The 21,536-nt window shown below is 39.7% G+C and overlaps 1 protein-coding gene across 1 annotated transcript in view; it reads right to left on the bottom strand.

Moving 5' to 3' along the window:
* Positions 1-6,839, bottom strand: part of nfatc4 (nuclear factor of activated T cells 4) — a 28,136-nt gene extending 21,297 nt beyond the window's left edge. The window contains exons 1-2 of the mRNA XM_036597440.1: positions 6,675-6,839; positions 3,296-3,462 (exon numbers count right to left, since the gene is read on the bottom strand). Of these exons, the coding sequence (XP_036453333.1) occupies positions 3,296-3,462; positions 6,675-6,765 (258 nt within the window). The 5' untranslated portion in view covers positions 6,766-6,839. The remainder of the gene's footprint in view (positions 1-3,295; positions 3,463-6,674) is intronic.
* Positions 6,840-21,536: the final 14,697 nt, after the last annotated feature.

Below are 21,536 nucleotides of genomic sequence, written 5' to 3'. Positions count from 1 at the left end.
AGACAGAAAGAGGGAGAAGCCTGAGTGAGAGCAGACTGGAGCATCAATAACACTAGCTTATAATTTAATGTATATACAGTCGAAATACGAGGTACACTGTGGTGGTTTTGGTGGGAACTGGTCGATGTTAAGAAGAGCAAATAAACATCAATCCACTTTGGGAGCCACAACATTTTATGTCCATTGTACCATCTTGGCTGTAAATATGTCTCAGTGTGTGCTGATGAACTAGAATAGACTAAAAATATAATATAAATGAAAACTCAGACTCACTTTGCTCTGCTTTAATCTTTAGCTCAGCTATAGCTGCTTTTCTCGCATCTCCAGCAGGAAACTTTTCCACAAAAGTAGATCAGTTTCTTGTAAAATGTCTCTCAATGTTCGACTTTTTACGAGGCTGAAGTCGCTTCTCATTCCCCAGCTTCTTGTTTGAATTTTCCCGTTCCACCTTAAATGGTGCCTGAGGTGCCAGAATGTAACTGCTGCACCATTTAAGGTGGAACGGGAAGATTCAAACAAGAAGCTGGCGAATGAGAAGCGACTTCAGCTTCACGACTTTTTAGTGTTTGTCAGTTTTTCATTGCAGATTAAACGTATCAGGAAACCAGCTGGAGTGATTATAAACGCAATTAGGTCAATTTGTCTCTAAATTATCGATGTTCATCTTAAATCTCTCTCTTTGCCGTTTCGTTAGCTACTAGCTAGGCGAGATTGTTGTCTGTGTTGCTATGGTGACCAGCAGTCTGCGCTGATCTTCAGGGTTAAAGGGTGAATCAGCAGTTCTACATTAACTCCAGAGTTTAAGACCATTTATTGTTAAACTGTGTTGAACGATCAGCAGAGCTTTATTTTACTGTAAAGGAGGATTATTTTATTTTTACCTACTAATCTGATTCAGCTGTGGAGCAACAGGACAGGAAAAGAGCTGACCTAGATGTGAAATTTGCCACTGCTGGAAGTGAAGTGACATTTCGTCCTGGTGTCCCTTCCTATATTGAGATATATATATATATATATATATATATATACATATATATATATATATGTATATGCAGTTGCATATAGTTATGTTATGAATATTTAGGTTAGAATAGGTTTGGTTTCTGACTCTCGCTGCTCTCCAGCCTTCACGTAGATTTGTTCAGTTCCCTCAGCAGCTCCTGATTTAACGTAATGAAGGACTGATTAGATAAAGCAGGTATTGGATGGTAACTGTAAATACTGGATTTCCTCCAGGACATTTAGAAGCTCTAACAGACATTCAGAACAATCACAATGGATAAACAGCTTCTTTTTCTCAGACAGCCTGAGAGTTTTCACAATACTGTGAATAATACGATGTACTAGTAGTTGTAAGTGTAACTAAGTTAACTCATCCTCTACAGGGACACACCTAAATATGGCATTTTAATCTGGTGCATAAACACTAATACTAGTGCTCATGTACTGGAAGGATGACGGACAAAATAAGTGAACAGTAAACAGACAATAGACAATAAATACAGAACAGACTAGAGACACAGGAGTGTACCGTGTAGTTAAATCTAAGTTTAAATATAAGCAAATTCAATTTCTGTTTATTTGCTCAATAAACAGAACATACTGAGTTAAACATATTAGGATAAATAACATTTTTGCACAGGCCTCGTTTTATGTTTTATTTTTCCCCAATATGTCAAATTCAGTAAATAAACAGTGATTGTGTATTAAAGTGTGCAGAAGTGTGTTGCTATGAAGGATATGTGACTTATTTACACTCAGAAAATCAACAACAACATGGAATTTGACCACAAACGTCTGCATGTACATTACAGATAACATGCTTTTATTATCATGTAATAATAATTTAGACAAAATATGTGTTTAATCTTTTAATGTTCTGCTTAACCATTTTGAGTCATTATATATGCCACCAAGTGCCATCTCGACCGTTTGGTAGACGTGAATATTTTAAAAACTGTGGAGTCAAAAAAAAAAGAAAAAAAAATTGTTTATTGTTATTGCCCCAAACAAATTAAAAAATACAAAAATATCCATTGCTTTTTTTCTTGATGAGGACATTAAAGGGTTATGGTAAAAGTACAGACAAAATTCAGGCTTCAAATTGGCTGCTGCTGTTTTTAGATATTGCCAAACGCTGAATCTCCATTTTTGCCATTTTTAAATTTTTTTACATAATCTGAAAATACCAGCTGTCATTTAATCTGTGTCAAAATTTCAGGATGACAGGACCAAGAGAAACGCTCCTTCATTCAGAACTGATTTTGTTCTGTCTATGATAATAAGCAACATATTTTAGTCCATGTTTATAGATAACAGCGAGTCACACAGTGTCAGAAACTGCATAATCAAGACTATTAGAGATTCTGAACAGCTCCTCATGGTTTGAGGTGAGTATCAGATGATTTACACATGCAGTTAGCACCATGCTAATTGTCGGGGTATAAGATTCCATTACTTATTATTATTAGCCTCATTGCACCAGTGCTAAAACTAAAGAAGTGAAACGTCAGACATCAAACACGTCTCGACTGATTGATTACATTTATGATAAGGACTCACTGGGCTCCTCATTTAATGAGCTGATTAGCTGCATCAGGTTGAGCAGAACAGGCACTAGAACATGCAGGACAGGTGGACTCCAGGACAATGAACCACTGCTCTAACACAACTGACCAAACTCCTGAAGAGCTTAAAGGGGAACTCCACCAATTTGTCAAAGTTCCACATAATTAAATAAGACGTAAACGGAGAAATTCAGAGTGGTTTGGTGTGAAACGCTACATTCTCCATGGTGGTGATAGGAACCAGACGTCCACCTCTAAAAGCTCCCTCAAAGAATTTATTACATGAAATGGTTATGAATTCACTGCCTGATGACTGAGACACTGTTTTATGATAGTTTGGAGAACTTAAACTCCATTCATGGTGGAGGGATACATGCAGGGCGCTGTGAGGCAAAATAGTCCCCAAAGAAAACTTATTATTCCAGATTTTCCACTATTTTCCATCATCAACATTCCATATAAACTCAGAAGACTCGTGTAGGTTCACTGGTGGTTCTGGATAGTAAATAAAATGTCTATATTTGTGTTGTAGTCATGGCGACCCCTGGTTCCTATCAGCACCACTGTAAAGACATCTGAACCATCTCACACCAAACCACTCTGAATCTCTCTGATTACACTGCAAAGATGAAATTACATAAAAAATGTGAAAAACCAGTGGAATTCCAGTTTAATAACCACCTGATGAGCTGTATGAGGTGCAAACCGGTAACCATGTTTGATCTCACCTGAACGGAGCGCGCCGGCAGGCTCTCGTACGTCCCGCTGAACTCCCTCACCAGCGCCCGTCTGGGTGGAGGAGAGTGCATCCCTGCCCGCTGTCCAGCTGACGGAGAGGGGGAGGAGATACCTATCATCTGGCTGGTGTGTGTGGAGCTCAGGTGTGTGTCAGGGGCTGGACGGTAAAGAAGGTCATCTTTATTAAAGTCATAAATAAGTACATAAAAAAAATAAATGACAAAAGAAATGAAGGGTGTGTGACATGTACGGTCAGTTGTGTACAAAAGTGTTTTCAAATTCCATGTTAACACATCCTGTACGGAGAACGCCCTTTGAATGCAGTGGCAGGGTGCAAGCTGAGGGGCTTTTATTCCACTTATTTAGTGATTTGTTGTGTTTTTGCGGTTTGACATAACGCATATGTGATGAGGCAAAAGAGCGAGAGAGCAGTGACCACCCCTCTGATCCTATAACGGGCGTTAAAGGACGACTGTGGCCATTTAGTAAATTGGGACAGCCACTTTTTAACGCTAAAATGGAGTAAAACATTAGTAAATCTGACTTTCATCTTTGTCAAAAAATAATCAGAAGATATAATGTTTAAACTTGATGCCAAAACAGTCGTTAAGACAGAAACTTTTTCATGGTGTCAGAGCTGAATACTCCATATAATACCACTTACCAATTAAAATGAATAATATTGTTCCCACATTGTTGAACAAAATTTAACCTCTTATTATATTATATACAAATATTAGTGTTTTATACTTATTTTTAACCTTTCAAAACTGTTTCAAATAAAAGAAATCAGCACAACATATTTATATATATATTTTCATATATATACAGTCACCCCACCTCCGAAATCTAAATTCAACCCCTTATAATTATTATATACATTATTCCCTGATAGCAAGAGGATAGTGGGCCACTTTTGGCCTGCTGATAGCAAAGCTGTTGGTCCACTGGCCTTTTGCTCAGCGTTTTCCGGGCGGCCCATCAGTGTTTAAGCAGAGTATTAGACAAAATTCCACTTCTAATTGCTCATTTTCCACTCACAGTCCAATTTACTGATTTTTCCTTCTTTCTTTTCTTTAGTTATACTTTATAAATTAGTTTAGTAAATAATTTTAATCCAGCACAGAGTCAGCAACATTTTCTATAAATTTATTTTATTATATCAGGCCTAGTCATTATTTTTTTCTCTAATTTTTTTTTTCTCTGTGTGCATTTAAAATCTGTTTGAGGAGATTAAAAACTAGTTGTGTGTCCTTGTGTGCAGGACAGTAATCTGGGTGGTCCGAGGGGGGACCAGCAGTGGCAAACACTCAGCGGGGTGCCACCTGACCAAGCCAGCGGACCAATATATGCTGCTATACTTGTTTTAACCTTTAAACACTGTTTTAAATGAAAAAAAATCAGCACAACAACATATTATTCACAGTTTTTTGTTATTTGCCCAGACATTCTGTGTCAGTCGCCTCTATAGCAAACAGACTATTCGGACGTGAGGTGGAGGTATGTGTGTTGGGATGCGGCGGAGGGATGCTGTGTGTAACCGAGTGTGTTTGGATGGAAAGCTGGAGTGTGCCAGTGCGGAGAGGAGAGGAGAGGAGAGGATGGGCGTGTGCCATGCAGAGAGGAAAGAGGGCAGAGAACGAGGGGAACGGAGGGAGGTGTATGTGTGCATGCTCGGTAAACAGAGTCTGAGGGTTCAGTCCAGATGGCAACTGTTAACGCTACTCACACGCACAGCTGATTAAAACCACATTGTGCTCTACCCTCCTCTCTCACACACTCACCAGCGTGTATTCCTCTCTTTACGGGGCATTTCCGTCCATTACTGTATTACTGTAGCTACATCCTGCTAGCACTATCACAAACCCTGACCTTCACCTCAGCGACCCAAAGATCAGCTCCCGGGCTTTACTTCACGTCCTGTCCCCCCACAAAACTATATATAAACTATACAAACTAAGCTAAAATATATAAACTAAACAGTATATAAATTGTATATGAACTGTATATACATACTACAGTTCAAAAGTTTGGAAATGTTTGTCATATTAATAATTTCTGTTCTTTTATTCAATTATAGCTTAATAACAGTGTAGTTGTACTACACTAGCATACTAATATATATATATTAAATACTATAACCAATTCACCTGTAAGGTATTTAAAGATGTCCTATTTTAATACTATAATATAGTATTTCACTTTTATACTATTAAACAAAGTTATTACATGATAAATAAAGCATTGTAATGATTGTTTATCTATAGTAATTTCTGGATTGAGATTTAATCACCACTTTTCAAATAATATTCTGGATATTAATTTCATTAAAACTTCTTTCTTTACACTAATTTAAATATACATTTTTATGTGAAGCTGTTGAGTGGTAGCTTTCTATTAGAATAATCTTGCACATATACCTTCAAGAAACTGCTTTTGTCTGAATATTTTTAAGGCTGTAGCAATTTAAATAAGCTATATATGTGTAAGATTAGTGAAAAGTTTAAAAAAGTAGGCAAAACGTGAAAGTATACAGCCAATACGTCCCTCACTCTCCTCCCAGGGTCTCCCGTTTACCGTCTTTCATGGATGCTGCTTCGCAATCTTTAGTTTTTAAATTAAATTTGTATTTTTCTGAGCCACACCAATCAGTGTAAAATATAATCAGAGCTCGCAGAAACAAGACATGGTCATAAAACATAAAATGTTGGAAATTAAGTCAAATCTGGGCCTCAGATTATTAAAATGTGAAATACATTCCTCACAATGACCCGCCAGTCATTCCAAAATGTACAGTTTTATGGACATTTGGATTTGGTGCTGGCAAAAAAACTAATGACTACAAAAAATAATGTAATTCGTAAATACAAATTATTCAAAAAGTGAATAATGGGGATCAGTCAGATGTCCCCAAAATGAACCGTCCTGGGAGGGCTGGGTCCCCACAAGTAGCTAAATACATATTTTGACCTAAATTGATGCCCCACACACACACACACACACTCAGCACACACACGTGAGGAATCAGAAAAATGTAAATGTATAGCCTGATGTGTAAATAAATGACCATTTTCCCTCATGGGGACCTGACACATGTCCCCAAAATGAACATCTTGGAAACAGTTGGTCCCCACAAAGACCTAAAATACACACACAAGCATTCTCTCACACTGTCTCTCTCTCTCTCTCTCTCTCTCTCTCTCACACACACACACACACACACACTTCCAGCTAAGAGCACATGAAGATTCAGCTAAGCTAACTCATACACACAGTTTATCAGCATCAGTTCTGTGGAGCTCCAGCGCCGCGGCTGTGCCCGCTGTCCTCAGCCGCTCAGAGCGCACTGACCCCCGGCCACCCGCTCACCTGCGCCCGCGGCCTCCTGCGGATCCTCCTCGAACACCAGCTTAAACTCAAACTCTCCCTCCTCCCAGCCGGAGCCCGGGGCTGCCCCCATCCTCAGCACAGAGAGAGAGAGAGCGAGAGAGAGAGAGAGAGAGAGAGAGAGAGAGAAAACTTTTTGGAGGAAGAAAAAAAAAACACGCGAAGGTCCAGCTTCTCCTCCCTCCACGACTCCGTGTGTCCACTCTCACATTCCCACGACTCTCATCTCTTCATCCTTTATCATCCGTTCAGCGTCTTTCTCTCCTTCCTCGCGCTCTCAAAACTTGTCCTCGCGAGCTACCATCGCTCCAAAAGGGCTCGTGTAGCTCCAGCTCCAGTGTGGGACTCCTCACTCACTCACTCGCTCGCTCACTCGCTCACTCGCACACTCCTGCACTAATATCATGCTCACTCTCACACTCACTGGCTGCAAAAAAACTTTTATCAAACTTCTTTCTGCCCCCTCCTCTCGTTCTTTACCCTTAATTGCCTTTGGGTGGATTCCTCCAGCTCCCTCTCGGCTCCTTCACTCCATCCCCTATTGGTCACTTCATCTGTCAATCAACAGACTCCCAAAAACTCCACCCCTATCCCCCCAACCCCTCCTTCCTTTCCCAGTTTCCTTTGCCCACTCTGCTCAGGGCTTTCATTGGCTTTCAGTGAAACCACATCTTATGTGGGTGAGTTATAACTTCATGATAACCGCGAGAAGCTCTCCAGCGTACATTCATCAAGGCAGAAGCACGTTCCTCCCCCCGTCCGACGGAGAATTCCCTGGACGGGGACCAGCGAGAGAAGCTTCGGCCTGGAAAGAGTAACCCGTCCCGCCCCGAGCGTGGCCCTGTGTATCGATTCCGCCGCGCACTACGTTCTTACACTTTTCCCTGTGTACTGTTGTCGTATGCTACACGTTACATTTTCACACTACATTCTTACACTATATACTATACACTATATTCTTTCACTATGCACAATAGTCTAACACTATACATTCTGCACTATATTCTTACACTATACACTTTACACTATACTGCTACACTAAACACTGTACACTATACTGCTACACTAAACACTATACACTATATTCTCACACTAAACACTATACACTATATTCTCACACTAAACACTATACACTATATTCTTATACTAAACACTATACACTATATTCTCACACTAAACACTATACACTATATTCTTATACTAAACACTATACACTATATTCTCACACTAAACACTATACACTATATTCTTATACTAAACACTATACACTATATTCTCACACTAAACACTATACACTATATTCTTATACTAAACACTATACACTATATTCTCACACTAAACACTATACACTATATTCTTATACTAAACACTATACACTATATTCTTATACTAAACACTATACACTATGCTGCTACACTAAACACTATACACTATATTCTCACACTAAACACTATACACTATATTCTTATACTAAACACTATACACTATATTCTTATACTAAACACTATACACTATGCTGCTACACTAAACACTATACACTATATTCTTATACTAAACACTATACACTATATTCTTATACTAAACACTATACACTATATTCTCACACTAAACACTATACACTATATTCTTACACTAAACACTATACACTATATTCTCACACTAAACACTATACACTATATTCTTATACTATACACTTTACACTATACTGCTACACTAAACAATATACACTATATTCTCACACTAAACACTATACACTATATTATTACACTATACTATACACAATATTATTACACTAAACACTATACACTATATTCTTATACTAAACACTATACACTATATTCTTACACTAAACACTATACACTATATTATTACATTAAACACTACACTATATTATTACACTATACTATACACAATATTATTACACTAAACACTATACACTATATTCTTAAACTAAACACTATACACTATATTCTTACACTAAACACTATACACTATATTATTACTCTATACTCTATATTTTTAGTCTATACCCTGTATTCTTACACTAAGTACTATACATTATATTCTTACACTAAACTCTTAAATTCTATACATTACACACATTGCTATCGGGTGACTGGGTTTTTGTAGTGCATGGCGCGCTCAGGCGGTCCTCGTAAAGTCATAAACATGTGAAGGAAATGGTAAACACGGATTCATGAGCAGTTCATGAGTCGTTCAAGGTCCACGTTCCTCAAGTTTACAAGTAACACACGTATCACCAGCCAGTGCGTTCTGAGCTGAGCAAGCTGGGAAACAGTATGCCCTGAGTTAGTGGTGCACAGATCAATAACAATGTCTATATCAAAATGTTCATAAATGGTTATAACATTAAGCCAGACTGTAGAGAGTAGACAGGCTCTGTCACCAGGCATCCAACAATAAACAAAAATACTAAGATCAACAATAAATAGTGCCGTCTCAAAGGGTTTTTTGTTTGTGCTCTACGGAAATGACAAATTGTGACGTGGCAGCTGTTTCACATGTGCCAACAACGTCTATAAAAACAATCGCCAACTGCTGTTTGTTTCTTATTTGTGTTGACGGATCACTTATAGGCATATATACACACACACACACACACACACACACACACACACACACACACACACACACACACATATATATATATATATTATGTGCATTTGTATATCAGACACAGCAGTGCTGCTGGAGTTTTTAAACACTGTGTCCACTCACTGTCCACTCTATTAGACACTCCTACCTTGTCAGTCCACCTTGTAGATGTAAAGTCAGAGACGATAGCTCATCTGCTGCTGCACAGTTTGTGTTGGTCATCCTCTAGTCCTTCATCAGTGGTCACAGGACGCTGTTGGCTGGATATTTTTGGTTGGTGAACTATTCTCAGTCCAGCAGCGACACTGAGGTGTTTAAAAACTCCAGCAGCACTGCTGTGTCTGATCCACTCAGACCAGCGCAACACACATTAACACACCACCACCACGTCAGCGTCACTGCAGTGCTGAGAATGATCCACCACCCAAACAGTACCTGCTCTGTGGGGGTCCATGGGGGTCCAGACCACTGAAGAACAGGGTAACAAAGTATCAGAGAAACAGATGGACTACAGTCTGTAACTGTAGAACTACAAAGTGAAACTATACGGTCAGCGGAGCTGATAAAGTGGACAAAGAGGAGCATGCATATTCCACTACTGTGTAGTTGGCTAGTACACTATGGGAGTGCTTGATTTGGGACACAGCCTGGGCAACGTTTACAGCGTGTCGTATAAAAACGCTGCGGACACTCTGATGCGTCCTGTTGACAGGAACAAGACTGAACTCTGATGGCGATGACAGGCCGCCCTCCTGTCATCTTCTCTCTTCCCTCCATACTTTGCGCTCTCTGCCCCTCCCCCCTCCATTTTCTCCATTTTCTATCCCCCATTCCTCTCCTTCACTCCTCCCCCCCACCCACCCCCAAAGATCTGTTTCTCATTATCCTCTGTAGTCTGCACTCTGTCTGAGACGGAGACCAAAAACTTAAATAAACATCTCTCTCCCTCTCTCCCTCTCTCTCTCTCTCTCTCTCTCCCTCTCTCCCTCTCTCTCTCTCTCTCTCTCTCTCCCTCCTTCCCCTTTCTCACGTTATCTTACTGCCTATGTCTTCAAGCGTGTCTCCTCGACATCTACTAAAACTATCACTGGCTTTTCACTCACACTCCGAGCGGCTGATCCCCCCCTGGCTGCTGCTGCTGTACAGATTTGTAGCATCAAAACTATGCGATGTATTCATTTTCGGCTCAGTTTGTTGTTTAGAGCCCAGTTCCGCTGGGACGGAGAGGCCGATTTGAGGCCGTTATCAGGGAAGAGGGTGCTGACATGAGGAATATTATGATGTAAGGCCTTGTGTGGTCTTCCGCGTGGGGCTTCATTTGTTTAGCAAGCCAGGAAGCGTAATTACAGACAAACAGAATGCGCTGTGTTCAAAATGATCCCCTTATACACCACATAGTGCACACTTTTTATTCCGTGTCTGAAAGTATGCCCTTATACACTACATAGTGCACTAATTTTTTATTATATGTCCAAAACTATGTACTTGTACACTTCATAGTGCACTCTATTTTGGGCTATGTCCCTATACACTACATAGTGTCCTCTTATTTCGGCTATGTCTGGAATTACGTCCCTATACACTACATAGTGCACTCTTTTTTGAGCAATGTCTTGAATTATGTCCCAATACACTAAATAGTGAACTCTATTTTTTGGTTATGTCTTGAATTATGTCCCTATACACTACATAGTGCACTCTTTTTTGAGCAATGTCTTGAATTATGTCCCAATACACTAAATAGTGAACTCTATTTTTTGGTTATGTCTTGAATTATGTCCCTATACACTACATAGTGAACCCTATTTTTGGGCTATGTCTCTATACACTACATAGCGCACCATTATTTGTACTATGTCCGAAGCTATGACCTTATACACTACATAGCGCACTATATTTTGTTTCGTTCCCAAAAACGTCCCTTATACGCTACATAGCGCACTATATTTTGTTTTGTTCCCAAACCGTCCCTTATACACTACATAGCGCACTATATTTTGTTTTGTTCCCAAACCGTCCCTTATACGCTACATAGCGCACTATATTTTGTTTTGTTCCCAAACCGTCCCTTATACGCTACATAGCGCACTATATTTTGTTTTGTTCCCAAACCGTCCCTTATACGCTACATAGCGCACTATATTTTGTTTTGTTCCCAAACCGTCCCTTATACGCTACATAGCGCACTATATTTTGTTTTGTTCCCAAACCGTCCCTTATACGCTACATAGCGCACTATATTTTGTTTTGTTCCCAAACCGTCCCTTATACGCTACATAGCGCACTATATTTTGTTTTGTTCCCAAACCGTCCCTTATACGCTACATAGCGCACTATATTTTGTTTTGTTCCCAAACCGTCCCTTATACGCTACATAGCGCACTATATTTTGTTTCATTCCCAAAACCGTCCCTTATACGCTACATAGCGCACTATATTTTGTTTCATTCCCAAAACCGTCCCTTATACGCTACATAGCGCACTATATTTTGTTTCATTCCCAAAACCGTCCCTTATACGCTACATAGCGCACTATATTTTGTTTCATTCCCAAAACCGTCCCTTATACACTACATAGCGCACTATATTTTGTTTTGTTCCCAAACCGTCCCTTATACGCTACATAGCGCACTATATTTTGTTTCATTCCCAAAACCGTCCCTTATACACTACATAGCGCACTATATTTTGTTTCATTCCCAAAACCGTCCCTTATACACTACATAGCGCACTATATTTTGTTTTGTTCCCAAACCGTCCCTTATACGCTACATAGCGCACTATATTTTGTTTCATTCCCCAAACCGTCCCTTATACGCTACATAGCGCACTATATTTTGTTTTGTTCCCAAACCGTCCCTTATACGCTACATAGCGCACTATATTTTGTTTTGTTCCCAAAACCGTCCCTTATACGCTACATAGCGCACTATATTTTGTTTTGTTCCCAAACCGTCCCTTATACGCTACATAGCGCACTATATTTTGTTTCGTTCCCAAACCGTCCCTTATACACTACATAGCGCACTATATTTTGCTTTATGTCTTATACACAATAAAGTACACTATTCTTTCTATGTCCAAAACTATTCCCTTATACACTATATAGTGCACTATTTTTTGTTCTATGTCTGGAAATGTGTCCCTATACACTACTGTGGGAGCACAACATAGAACACTATTATAGGCAACAGAAATAGTCCCCTAATTACAATTTTCTACACTGGAATGCTGTGAAGAGCACTTCTACTCTAATCACTATTCCCTACATTGGAGCACTATGTAGAACACTATTATCAAGAACAGAAAAGGTCCCCTAATCACTATTCCCTACATTGGAGCACTATGTAGAACACTATTATCAAGAACAGAAAAGGTCCCCTAATCACTATTCTCTACGTTGGAGCACTATGTTGAGCACAATGCACTATGTTTTCTTCCATGCCCAAAACTATGCCCTATTCACAATCCAGTTTACTACCACATTACTACTGTGCTATAACCACCACATCACTATTCCCTACAGTGGAGCACTATACAAAGCACTATTATACAGAACAGAAATGATTCCCTAATCACTATTCTCTCCATTAGAGCACTATAAAGAACAACATTAGAGGGAATAGCTGTGCTCCCTAATCATTATTAGTCTTGATTTTGGAGCAATATATAGAAGAGATGACAGTCTGTAAGGCAGAGTTTTCATTCTGAGATCATGACTGACTGAAAGAATTTTGGCAAACTCAATTTTTGGCTGAATGCTGCCATCGTGTGGCCGACAGACGGAGCTGTGGAGTCTCCTGATGTCACAAACAGTAACAGTAAAAATGTCATTTTGCTTGCAAAACTGATCTGGCAAACACTGAAAGTGTGACTGAGCCTTTAACCCAATCAGAAATACAGGCCTTCTCCCCCCCCACCAACAGCACACCTGACTGGCTCAGACACATTAATGAGGACTCACATTCCACTAATTAACATTTATTGAGGAACACATAGTCATTAGTGTGATATAATGGTTGGGCCTCAATATTCTCACACTTTGAATTTCACTAAAGCTCTAAATTAAGACAGTTTCAAATTTGTGGGTTTTTGGATATTCAGACCCCTTTTCTGGAAAAGTTGGGGCACTTTTGAAACAAGAACCTATGATTTGCAATTCTCTTGAATCTTTATTTAACAGACAAAATTACAAGGAAAGGTTTTCTAAAGTTTTAACTTAATTGTGTTTTGTAAATATAAACAAATTTAGAACCTGATTCCCGCGACACACGCAAAAAAAATTGAGACAGAGGCATGTTTACCTCTGTGTTACATCACCTTTCCTTATAAATGCACTTTTTAATCATTGGGGAACTGAGGATACTAATTGTTGCAGTTTTGCAAGTGGAATTTTTGCCCATTCTTGTTTGACAGAGGACCTCAACTGCTCAACAGTCATCATTCTCTTCATGATACTTCACGTGCCATACATTTTCAATAGGAGTCAGATCTGGACTGCAGGCAGGCCAATCAGGCTCACGCACTCTGTGTCTACGAAACCACACTGTCGTAGCATGTGCAGAACGAGGCCTGGCATTGTTTTGCTGAAATAACTATGGGCCTCCCGGGAAAAGATGTTGTCTTTATGGCAGCATTTGTCTCTCTAAAATCCTAATATACACCTCTGCATCAATGGTAGCTTCTCACATATGCAACTCACCCATGTAGTGGACACTAATGCTCCCTCACACCATGACAGATGTTGGCTTTTACAACCTCACTAATAAAAGTCTGCTGGTCCCTGCCAGCATGAAGAACTCTACATGCATTTTTCCCCACAAACAAGCTGAACCATGGACTGATCTGATCACAGCACACACTTCTTACAGACCTGAGATGAGCTTGGGCCCAGAGAACTCGGCAGCGTTTCTGCATAGAATTGATGTATGGCTTTTTCCTTGTGTAACAGAGTTTCATGTTGCATTTCTTGATGCAGCAACTGTGTTAAGTGACTTTTTTTTTGAAGTGCTCCCGAGCCCATGTGGCTATAGTTAAGACAGCAGCATGACAGTTTCTCATGTAATGCTGTCTGAGAACTCGAAGGTCACACACATTCAACAGTGGTTTCCAGCCTTGACCTACATGGACTGAGATTCCCAGATTCCCTGAGTCTTTACACTCTATTATGTACGGTAGATGGTGAAAGACCTAAATACTTTGCAATTTTGTGTTTAAAAATGTTTTTTTAAAACTGTTTGACAGTTCTCTCACAAAGTTTGGCACAAAGTGTTGAGCCAGGACCCATCTGTGCCTGTAAAGACTGAGCTTTTGGTAGGTGCTCCTTTTATACACAGTCATGATACCCTCACCTGTTACCTGCTTATTGTGGAACTTTTCACTCTTATTTTGCTCCTGTCTCAACTTTTTTCAGTGTGTTGTTGGCATCAAATTTAAATTTTTCTTTTGTATTCACAAAATATAGTCAGGTTGGTCAGCCGAAACATTAAAAGTCTTTTTTTTTCTTTTGACTTTGGAAATGTATGGATTTTATATTTGTCTGAGAAACCAATTTCAAGCTTTAGAGCTCAAAAATTATGAAAAACACCCCAAACGTTTGACCTAAATGATCCATTACTCTGTAATAACTGTGAATGTCGGTGTGAAAGGAGAACATTTCCAGAAGTTGATGCTATTCCTGGGAAAAATTCACATGTATGACGACCTAAAGGTCAGGAGTGAGGAAGTGGACAATTCCCATCAGAGCCAAATGGCTGGAGCTGGAGAGTCGTCGTCATTAGCGCTGATGGACAGGCACGAACAGGAAATGACAAAAGAAGAAATGCTAATGATGAGAAACCTCTGCAGTGTCAACAGAGCTGAACGCGGAGCAGTGCTTCACAAACGTCAGAAACATGTGTAGATACCAGGGGGGACCCTCAGGGCCTCCTAGGGCTCAGAAAGGGCCGAATGATTCCTGGGAAGGGAAAACATGTGCTTGTAATTTTGTGTTTATTTTTATTCAACATAACTGTCATCCTTGTTGTGTTTAAGCTCTGCAAGTATTGCAGTAATACTTTTAATTCGTTGCCCAACAGAAAATCATCCAATCAGGATTGTTTTCTCTGTAGTATCTAGGTAGATACAGAGCTGTATAGAGAGAGTCGCGTCAACGGAAGTCCAAAATGCTTGATGGTCACGTGATTCACGTAGACCTCAGATAGTTCCAGGAAGTTGTTTGCGGGCAATTTAAACCCATAAACACTCAGAGATAGAACTGCGTCTTTCGGTACTTTAAAGCCAAGTAAATGCTCCTATTTACAATATTTATATAGAAAACCAACGTGTGTGTGTGTGTGTGTGTGTGTGTGTGTGAGTGTGTGTGTAGTTACAACAATCTGATATAAAAGTCAAATTCGCTTCTATGTGAGGATTAAACAGCTGTCATTACCTGCCTTTCTGACATGTTAGGTTAATGTGAACATGGTGTCAGAGTGTGTTTTCGTTGTTTCATTGCTTTGACTTTTCAGTATTACAGATATTATGTTCTTAAACTTGTATGGTTGTTAAGATCAGTCATATCCTAATGTTTATTGATATATTTAGAGGGAGGGGGAGGGAAGGAATGTTTCAAAATTGAGATCAGATTAATTTTCAACATACATAAATATAATTAACTTAAATGCATCTTTAATTAATGGTTGTTTCAGTAATCCCAAGGCCTAGATAATTTTAATGACTTGATGACCACTGTAAACTCTATGAATTTCCGAAAGGACAGAAGGAAAAGGAGCCAAAGAAATTTGTTTGGCTTGCACATGAAAAAAAATCTGTATTAAAAAGCGTACATTAAAAGACAGGGCAGGGCATAATAAACACATCTATTTATATTTGTTTGTACACATATAAACATATTTTATATATCTCGTCTTTTTACTATGCACATATTTACTGTGATGGATTACTAAATTACTTACCATCACTAAAGATTACAACAACAACGTGACACTGCATATGCTTCACAAACAAAGGCTACACCACTGGGAAGCTTAATGTTTTATTTATTAAGAATAAGGAACAGGTAAAGAACTGCAAAACCCAGGGTGTTGAGACTCAGGGTGCAGGGTGGGGGCGCTGTCTTACTGTAGGGAGTCTCTAGGCTGAGTTGAATCCTCCCGTGGTTCTTGCCATCAATCCAAAATCAACTAAACTGCAACATAATGCACAGATAACAGTCAACAGAATCACAAAGCCTGCAAACACTCAACCCATACGTCTTATATTTGTTTACTCTTTGAAGTCTCCAATATGCTCTAAATCCATATCAGTAGTGACGTATCACGAAAATAGCTTTCTTTTTATTGTGTAACTTAAATTAGCTCGAACTCCAAAATGGATAACGATATTCTCATTTTACCTCCTCCACCTCCTCCACTCTACAAGCTCTGCCCCAGTGTTAGATTTAACTAATATTTAACTCACCCACCCTGTGAAAAATCACGTTTAGAAGCCTTTAAGATTCAACAACGGTGGATGAAACGACATTAAGAGCAGGGATTTTACAGTTACTAGGCTGTTTATGGTTCACATTATGGGTTCCTAACTTTACTCAATATAGCCTGATCTGTTATCTGTTAATGTTCCTTAAATCTACTAATTTAGTCGCGGATAATCCACTGACATACTTTAATATACATGTTCATTTGATTCAGATGTGCTTATTATGTACAAACTGATTCTTTAATAGTTTTACCCTTTTAAAGTGAATCACAGCCGGGCTGTTCTGCTGCAGCTCGGCCGCGCTGCTGGTATTTGCTGCTAACTTCCGGGAACTATTGAGAGGCTCCACGATCTGCCATAGCTGTAAAAAAATGGTCCTTTGGAGTGAACGGAGTTGACGCAACTCTCTCTCTATACGGCTCTGAGTAGATACAGCTGAGCTGCTCTCCCTTTGGTTAGGACTTCAGGAGCTGGACCGAAGGCCTTACACAGTAGATCAACTGCTATTAATAAAATAGGAACCAACCAATCACAGTCAGCTTTATCCCTACGCAGGTCTAAAGCTTTTACTGTTATTTTGCTAAACAGTTAGGCTGTTTGTTGGCCCTTTAACATGGCAATCTATGTACACAATGTCTCCAAAAGTATCTAGACACCCCCAACCTTGTCATCTCCATAGAAAAGCACTGACCAATAGAATGGGACGCTCTTGAGCAGCTGCGCATACGGTTTTTATATTGATGATGGTAAAATATTGATAACTCTGAAACAAGTATCGCCCTGCATGTATCCCTCCACTATGAATGGATTAAAAATAAATACTTTTATTTCAAAACTATCATAAAACAATCTCTCAGACATCGGGCAGCATATTCATAACAATGTGAACACTATATATTAAAAACTTTAACCATGTTTACATATCATATTAAAATATATATTTTTTTAAAACAGCAAGGAATGTTTTGTTTTCTGTGACATGAGTCATCCAGAAATTTTGAAAAATCTGTGGAATTTTCCATTATATTTTTATGTACTCCATCTCTGCTTCCTATAAGCAACATTCCAGAGCAATGTTACAGCTCTGCAAGCGTGTACTCGTACAGTAAGGCATGGGGAATTCTTGTGTAATTCCATTTACTGGAATTATGGAGTAACAAGTAACTTTGCGTTAAATGATTAGATTAAATGAATAACTGACTCTAAATGTAGGTATTGTGATATAAACTGAGTCTGTTCTACAGTTTCTCATTAGGCTGAATGAATAACCGACTCTAAATGTAGGTATTGTGATATAAACCGAGTCTGTTCTACAGTTTCTCATTAGGCTGAATGAATAACCGACTCTAAATGTAGGTATTGTGATATAAACTGAGTCTGTTCTACAGTTTCTCATTAGGCTGAATGAATAACCGACTCTAAATGTAGGTATTGTGATATAAACTGAGTCTGTTCTACAGTTTCTCATTAGGCTGAATGAATAACCGACTCTAAATGTAGGTATTGTGATATAAACTGAGTCTGTTCTTTTTGTCTGTTGAATTTTCCTGTTCCACCTTAAATGGTGCAGCTTCAGGCATCGGAAAGTGACTGCAACACCATTTAAGGTGGAATGGGGAAACTCGAAGAAGAAGCTGGCGAATCAGAACAATAGGGGTTTTTTTTATTTTCATGTGGATTAATATTAGAAGTGATTCACACGTTGATGGATTTGCTGATGTGTCTGATTGTGTTTCTCGTGCTAAACTCGGTTTTTAACGCCAGGTACAGACTGAATACTCTCCTGCTGGTCTGGACGGCTAATTAGCATGATCAGTTATTAAAGTAGTAAAAGCGTAATAAGGAAGTTGTGGCTGATTTAATCCTGAGACTCATCGTCTCTCAATACAAGTCAATTTCTGCTTTTAACACTTGTCTTACACAACAGTTAACAGGTTGTGTACTTTGTCCACCTGCTCCTCGCTGACCATCTAAGCCCAGAGGAGGTCAGGAACAAAAAAGTATTTGTATTTTTCAGTGATGGAAGCAGCGTCTTTACTGGATTTAAGAGGCTTGAATGCTTGTACAAGTTTCAACAACCTGCCTGCATCTGTTTTGTTGTTGAAGTTATCATTTTAAACTTTTGCCTAATGTTCTCTCTTCCCACAGCCGTCCGTCTGGTTCTCGACTGATCAGGACTTACAGCTTGTCCCAGGTGCTTTTACTTACAGTATTGTTTATAGTATTGCTCTTAATGTTATGAGTACATGTTTCATTATATGTTTTATTTTTAGCACTAAATGTTGGAATATGGGCGGCACGGTGGCGCAGTGGGTAGCGCTGTCGCCTCACAGCAAGAAGGGCCTTGGTTTGATCCCCGGCTGGGTGACCAGGGTCGTTTCTGTGTGGAGTTTGCCTGTTCTCCCCGTGTCTGCGTGGGTTTCCTCCGGGTACTCCGGTTTCCTCCTACAGTCCAAAGACATGCAGTCAGGCTGATTGGACGTGCTGAATTGCCCCTAGGTGTGAGTGTGTGTGACTGTGTATGTCTGTCTGTCTGCCCTGCGATGGACTGGCGACCTGTCCAGGGTGTATCCTGCCTTCCGCCCAATGACAGCTGGGATAGGCTCCAGCACCCCACCGCGACCCAGAAGGATAAGCGGTTTAGATGATGGATGGATGGATGTTGGAATATTTTTCTTTACTTTGCAAAACTGTTGCGTGAAAGCAGGAGCCTTCAAGATTGTGTGCTGTTGTGATACATCGTTACTCACATCAACGTTCTCCTTCTTGGTTTTATTGCATTTATCTTTTTCTTTTTCTTATTGTTGTTTTGTATATTTACTTTTTAGACTGTCTACTTTTGGATTATCTTCATCTTTGTGTTTCGTCTGGTGAGTGTTTATTACTGATCTTTCTTAATATTTCTTCATTTTTCATGCAGCCATGAAGAATCCACCTTCACAAGCTGCAGGTGGCAAAGAAATTGAACAGAGACCTCCGTACCTGTTAAGGGACGAGTGAGGTGGGCTTTAGATGACCATTCTCTTGCTGTCTCTCTCTCACACACATACGTAAACAATCACTGGCCATTTTAAGGTACTCCTAACTTACAGATTACAGTTTATCTGTTTCTCTGCATGCCTTTTAACCCCCATTCACCCTGTTCTTCAGTGGTCAGAACCCTGGCAGGACCACCGCAGAGCAGGTATTATTTGGGTGGTGCACTGTGTCCACTCACTGTCCACTCTATTAGACACTCTTACCTCGTCAGTCCACCTTGTAGATGTAAAGTCAGAGACGATAGCTCATCTGCTGCTGCACAGTTTGTGCTGGTCATCCTCTAGTCCTTCATCGGTGGTCACAGGACGCTGCCCACAGGACGCTGTTGGTTTTTTTTTTGGTGTTCTCACTCCAACAGTGATGCTGAGGTATGTAAAGCATCGCTGTATCTGATACACTAGAAACAGTACCACACATGCTACCATGCCCGTGTCACTGCAGTGCTGAGGACCAAATAATAATAATACCTGCTCTGTGGTGGTCCTGGTTGGGGTCCTGATCATTGATGAACGAGGTGAAAGGGTTAACGGATTATGCTACTACAACTACAATCTGAAATTGCACAACTTCAGAGTGCACGCATACGTTAAATGGACCTGTTTAAATGGAAAATGAGCATAGATACAAGGTAGCTGTGCATAATTAAGTGAGTGTACTCATATGGTCGAGTACAGCGGTGTACTGCTCCACTGGTTTAGTTTGTAATTTTAGGTAAATACCACTGTAACTGTTTCTTTACTTATGTGATTGTTATTCCACTCATTTTGTCTGAATTGTAAGTTGTGTATATGTTGTCTAGACCAGGGGTTGCAACCCAAAACGTTAACAAGGGCCATTTTGTCCATTCAACAAAACACAAACCCTGGGAGCCACAGCATTTTATGTCCATTTTACCATCTTGGCTGTAAATGTGTCTCAGTATGTCCTAAATTGCTAGTATAGGCTAAAAAATATAAACGAAACTAAATGTTGCTCTGCTTTAAGCTTCAGCTCAGCTATAGTCGCATTTCTTGCATCTCCAGCAGGAAAAGCAGAATAATTTCTTGCAAAATGTCTCTCAACATTTGACTTTCAGCTTCTCATTCTCCAGCTTCTTGTTCGAATTTTCCCGTTCCACCTTAAATGGTGCCTGAGGTGGCAGAATGTAACTGCGGCATCATGTAAGGTGGAACGGGAAAATTTGAAGGAGAAGCGACTTCAGCTTCACGACTTTTTAGTGTTTCAGTTTCTCGTTGCAGATTAAACGTATCAGGAATCCAGCTGGAGTGATTATAAACACTAATCAGTCCATTCATCTCCAAATTATCGATGTTCGTCTTAAATCTCTCTCTTTGCCGTTTCGTTAGCTACTAACTAGGCGAGATTATTGTGTGTGTTGCTATGGTGACCAGCAGTCTGCGCTGATCTTCAGGGTTAAAGGGTGAATCAGCAGTTCTACATTAACTCCAGAGTTTAAGACCATTTATTGTTAAACTGTGTTGAACGATCAGCAGAGCTTTATTTTACTGTAAAGGAGGATTATTTTATTTTTACCTACTAATCTGATTCAGCTGTGGAGCAACAGGGCAGTAAGAGAGCTGCATGTTGCCGAACCCTGGTTTAGACAATTAAAGCAGTTGCTTCAAAATGCTTTCTGGTATCAGTTCATGCCCATAAACTGGTGAACACAGGTGAGCACATATACATACATAGTGGCTTATTGTACTGCAT

This window comes from Colossoma macropomum, unplaced genomic scaffold (genome assembly GCF_904425465.1).
Source record: "Colossoma macropomum unplaced genomic scaffold, Colossoma_macropomum, whole genome shotgun sequence".
In the NCBI taxonomy this organism is placed as follows: Eukaryota; Metazoa; Chordata; class Actinopteri; order Characiformes; family Serrasalmidae; genus Colossoma; species Colossoma macropomum.
The sequence above is the reverse complement of the archived record's forward strand: the minus strand, read 5'-3'. Positions and strand labels throughout refer to the sequence as shown.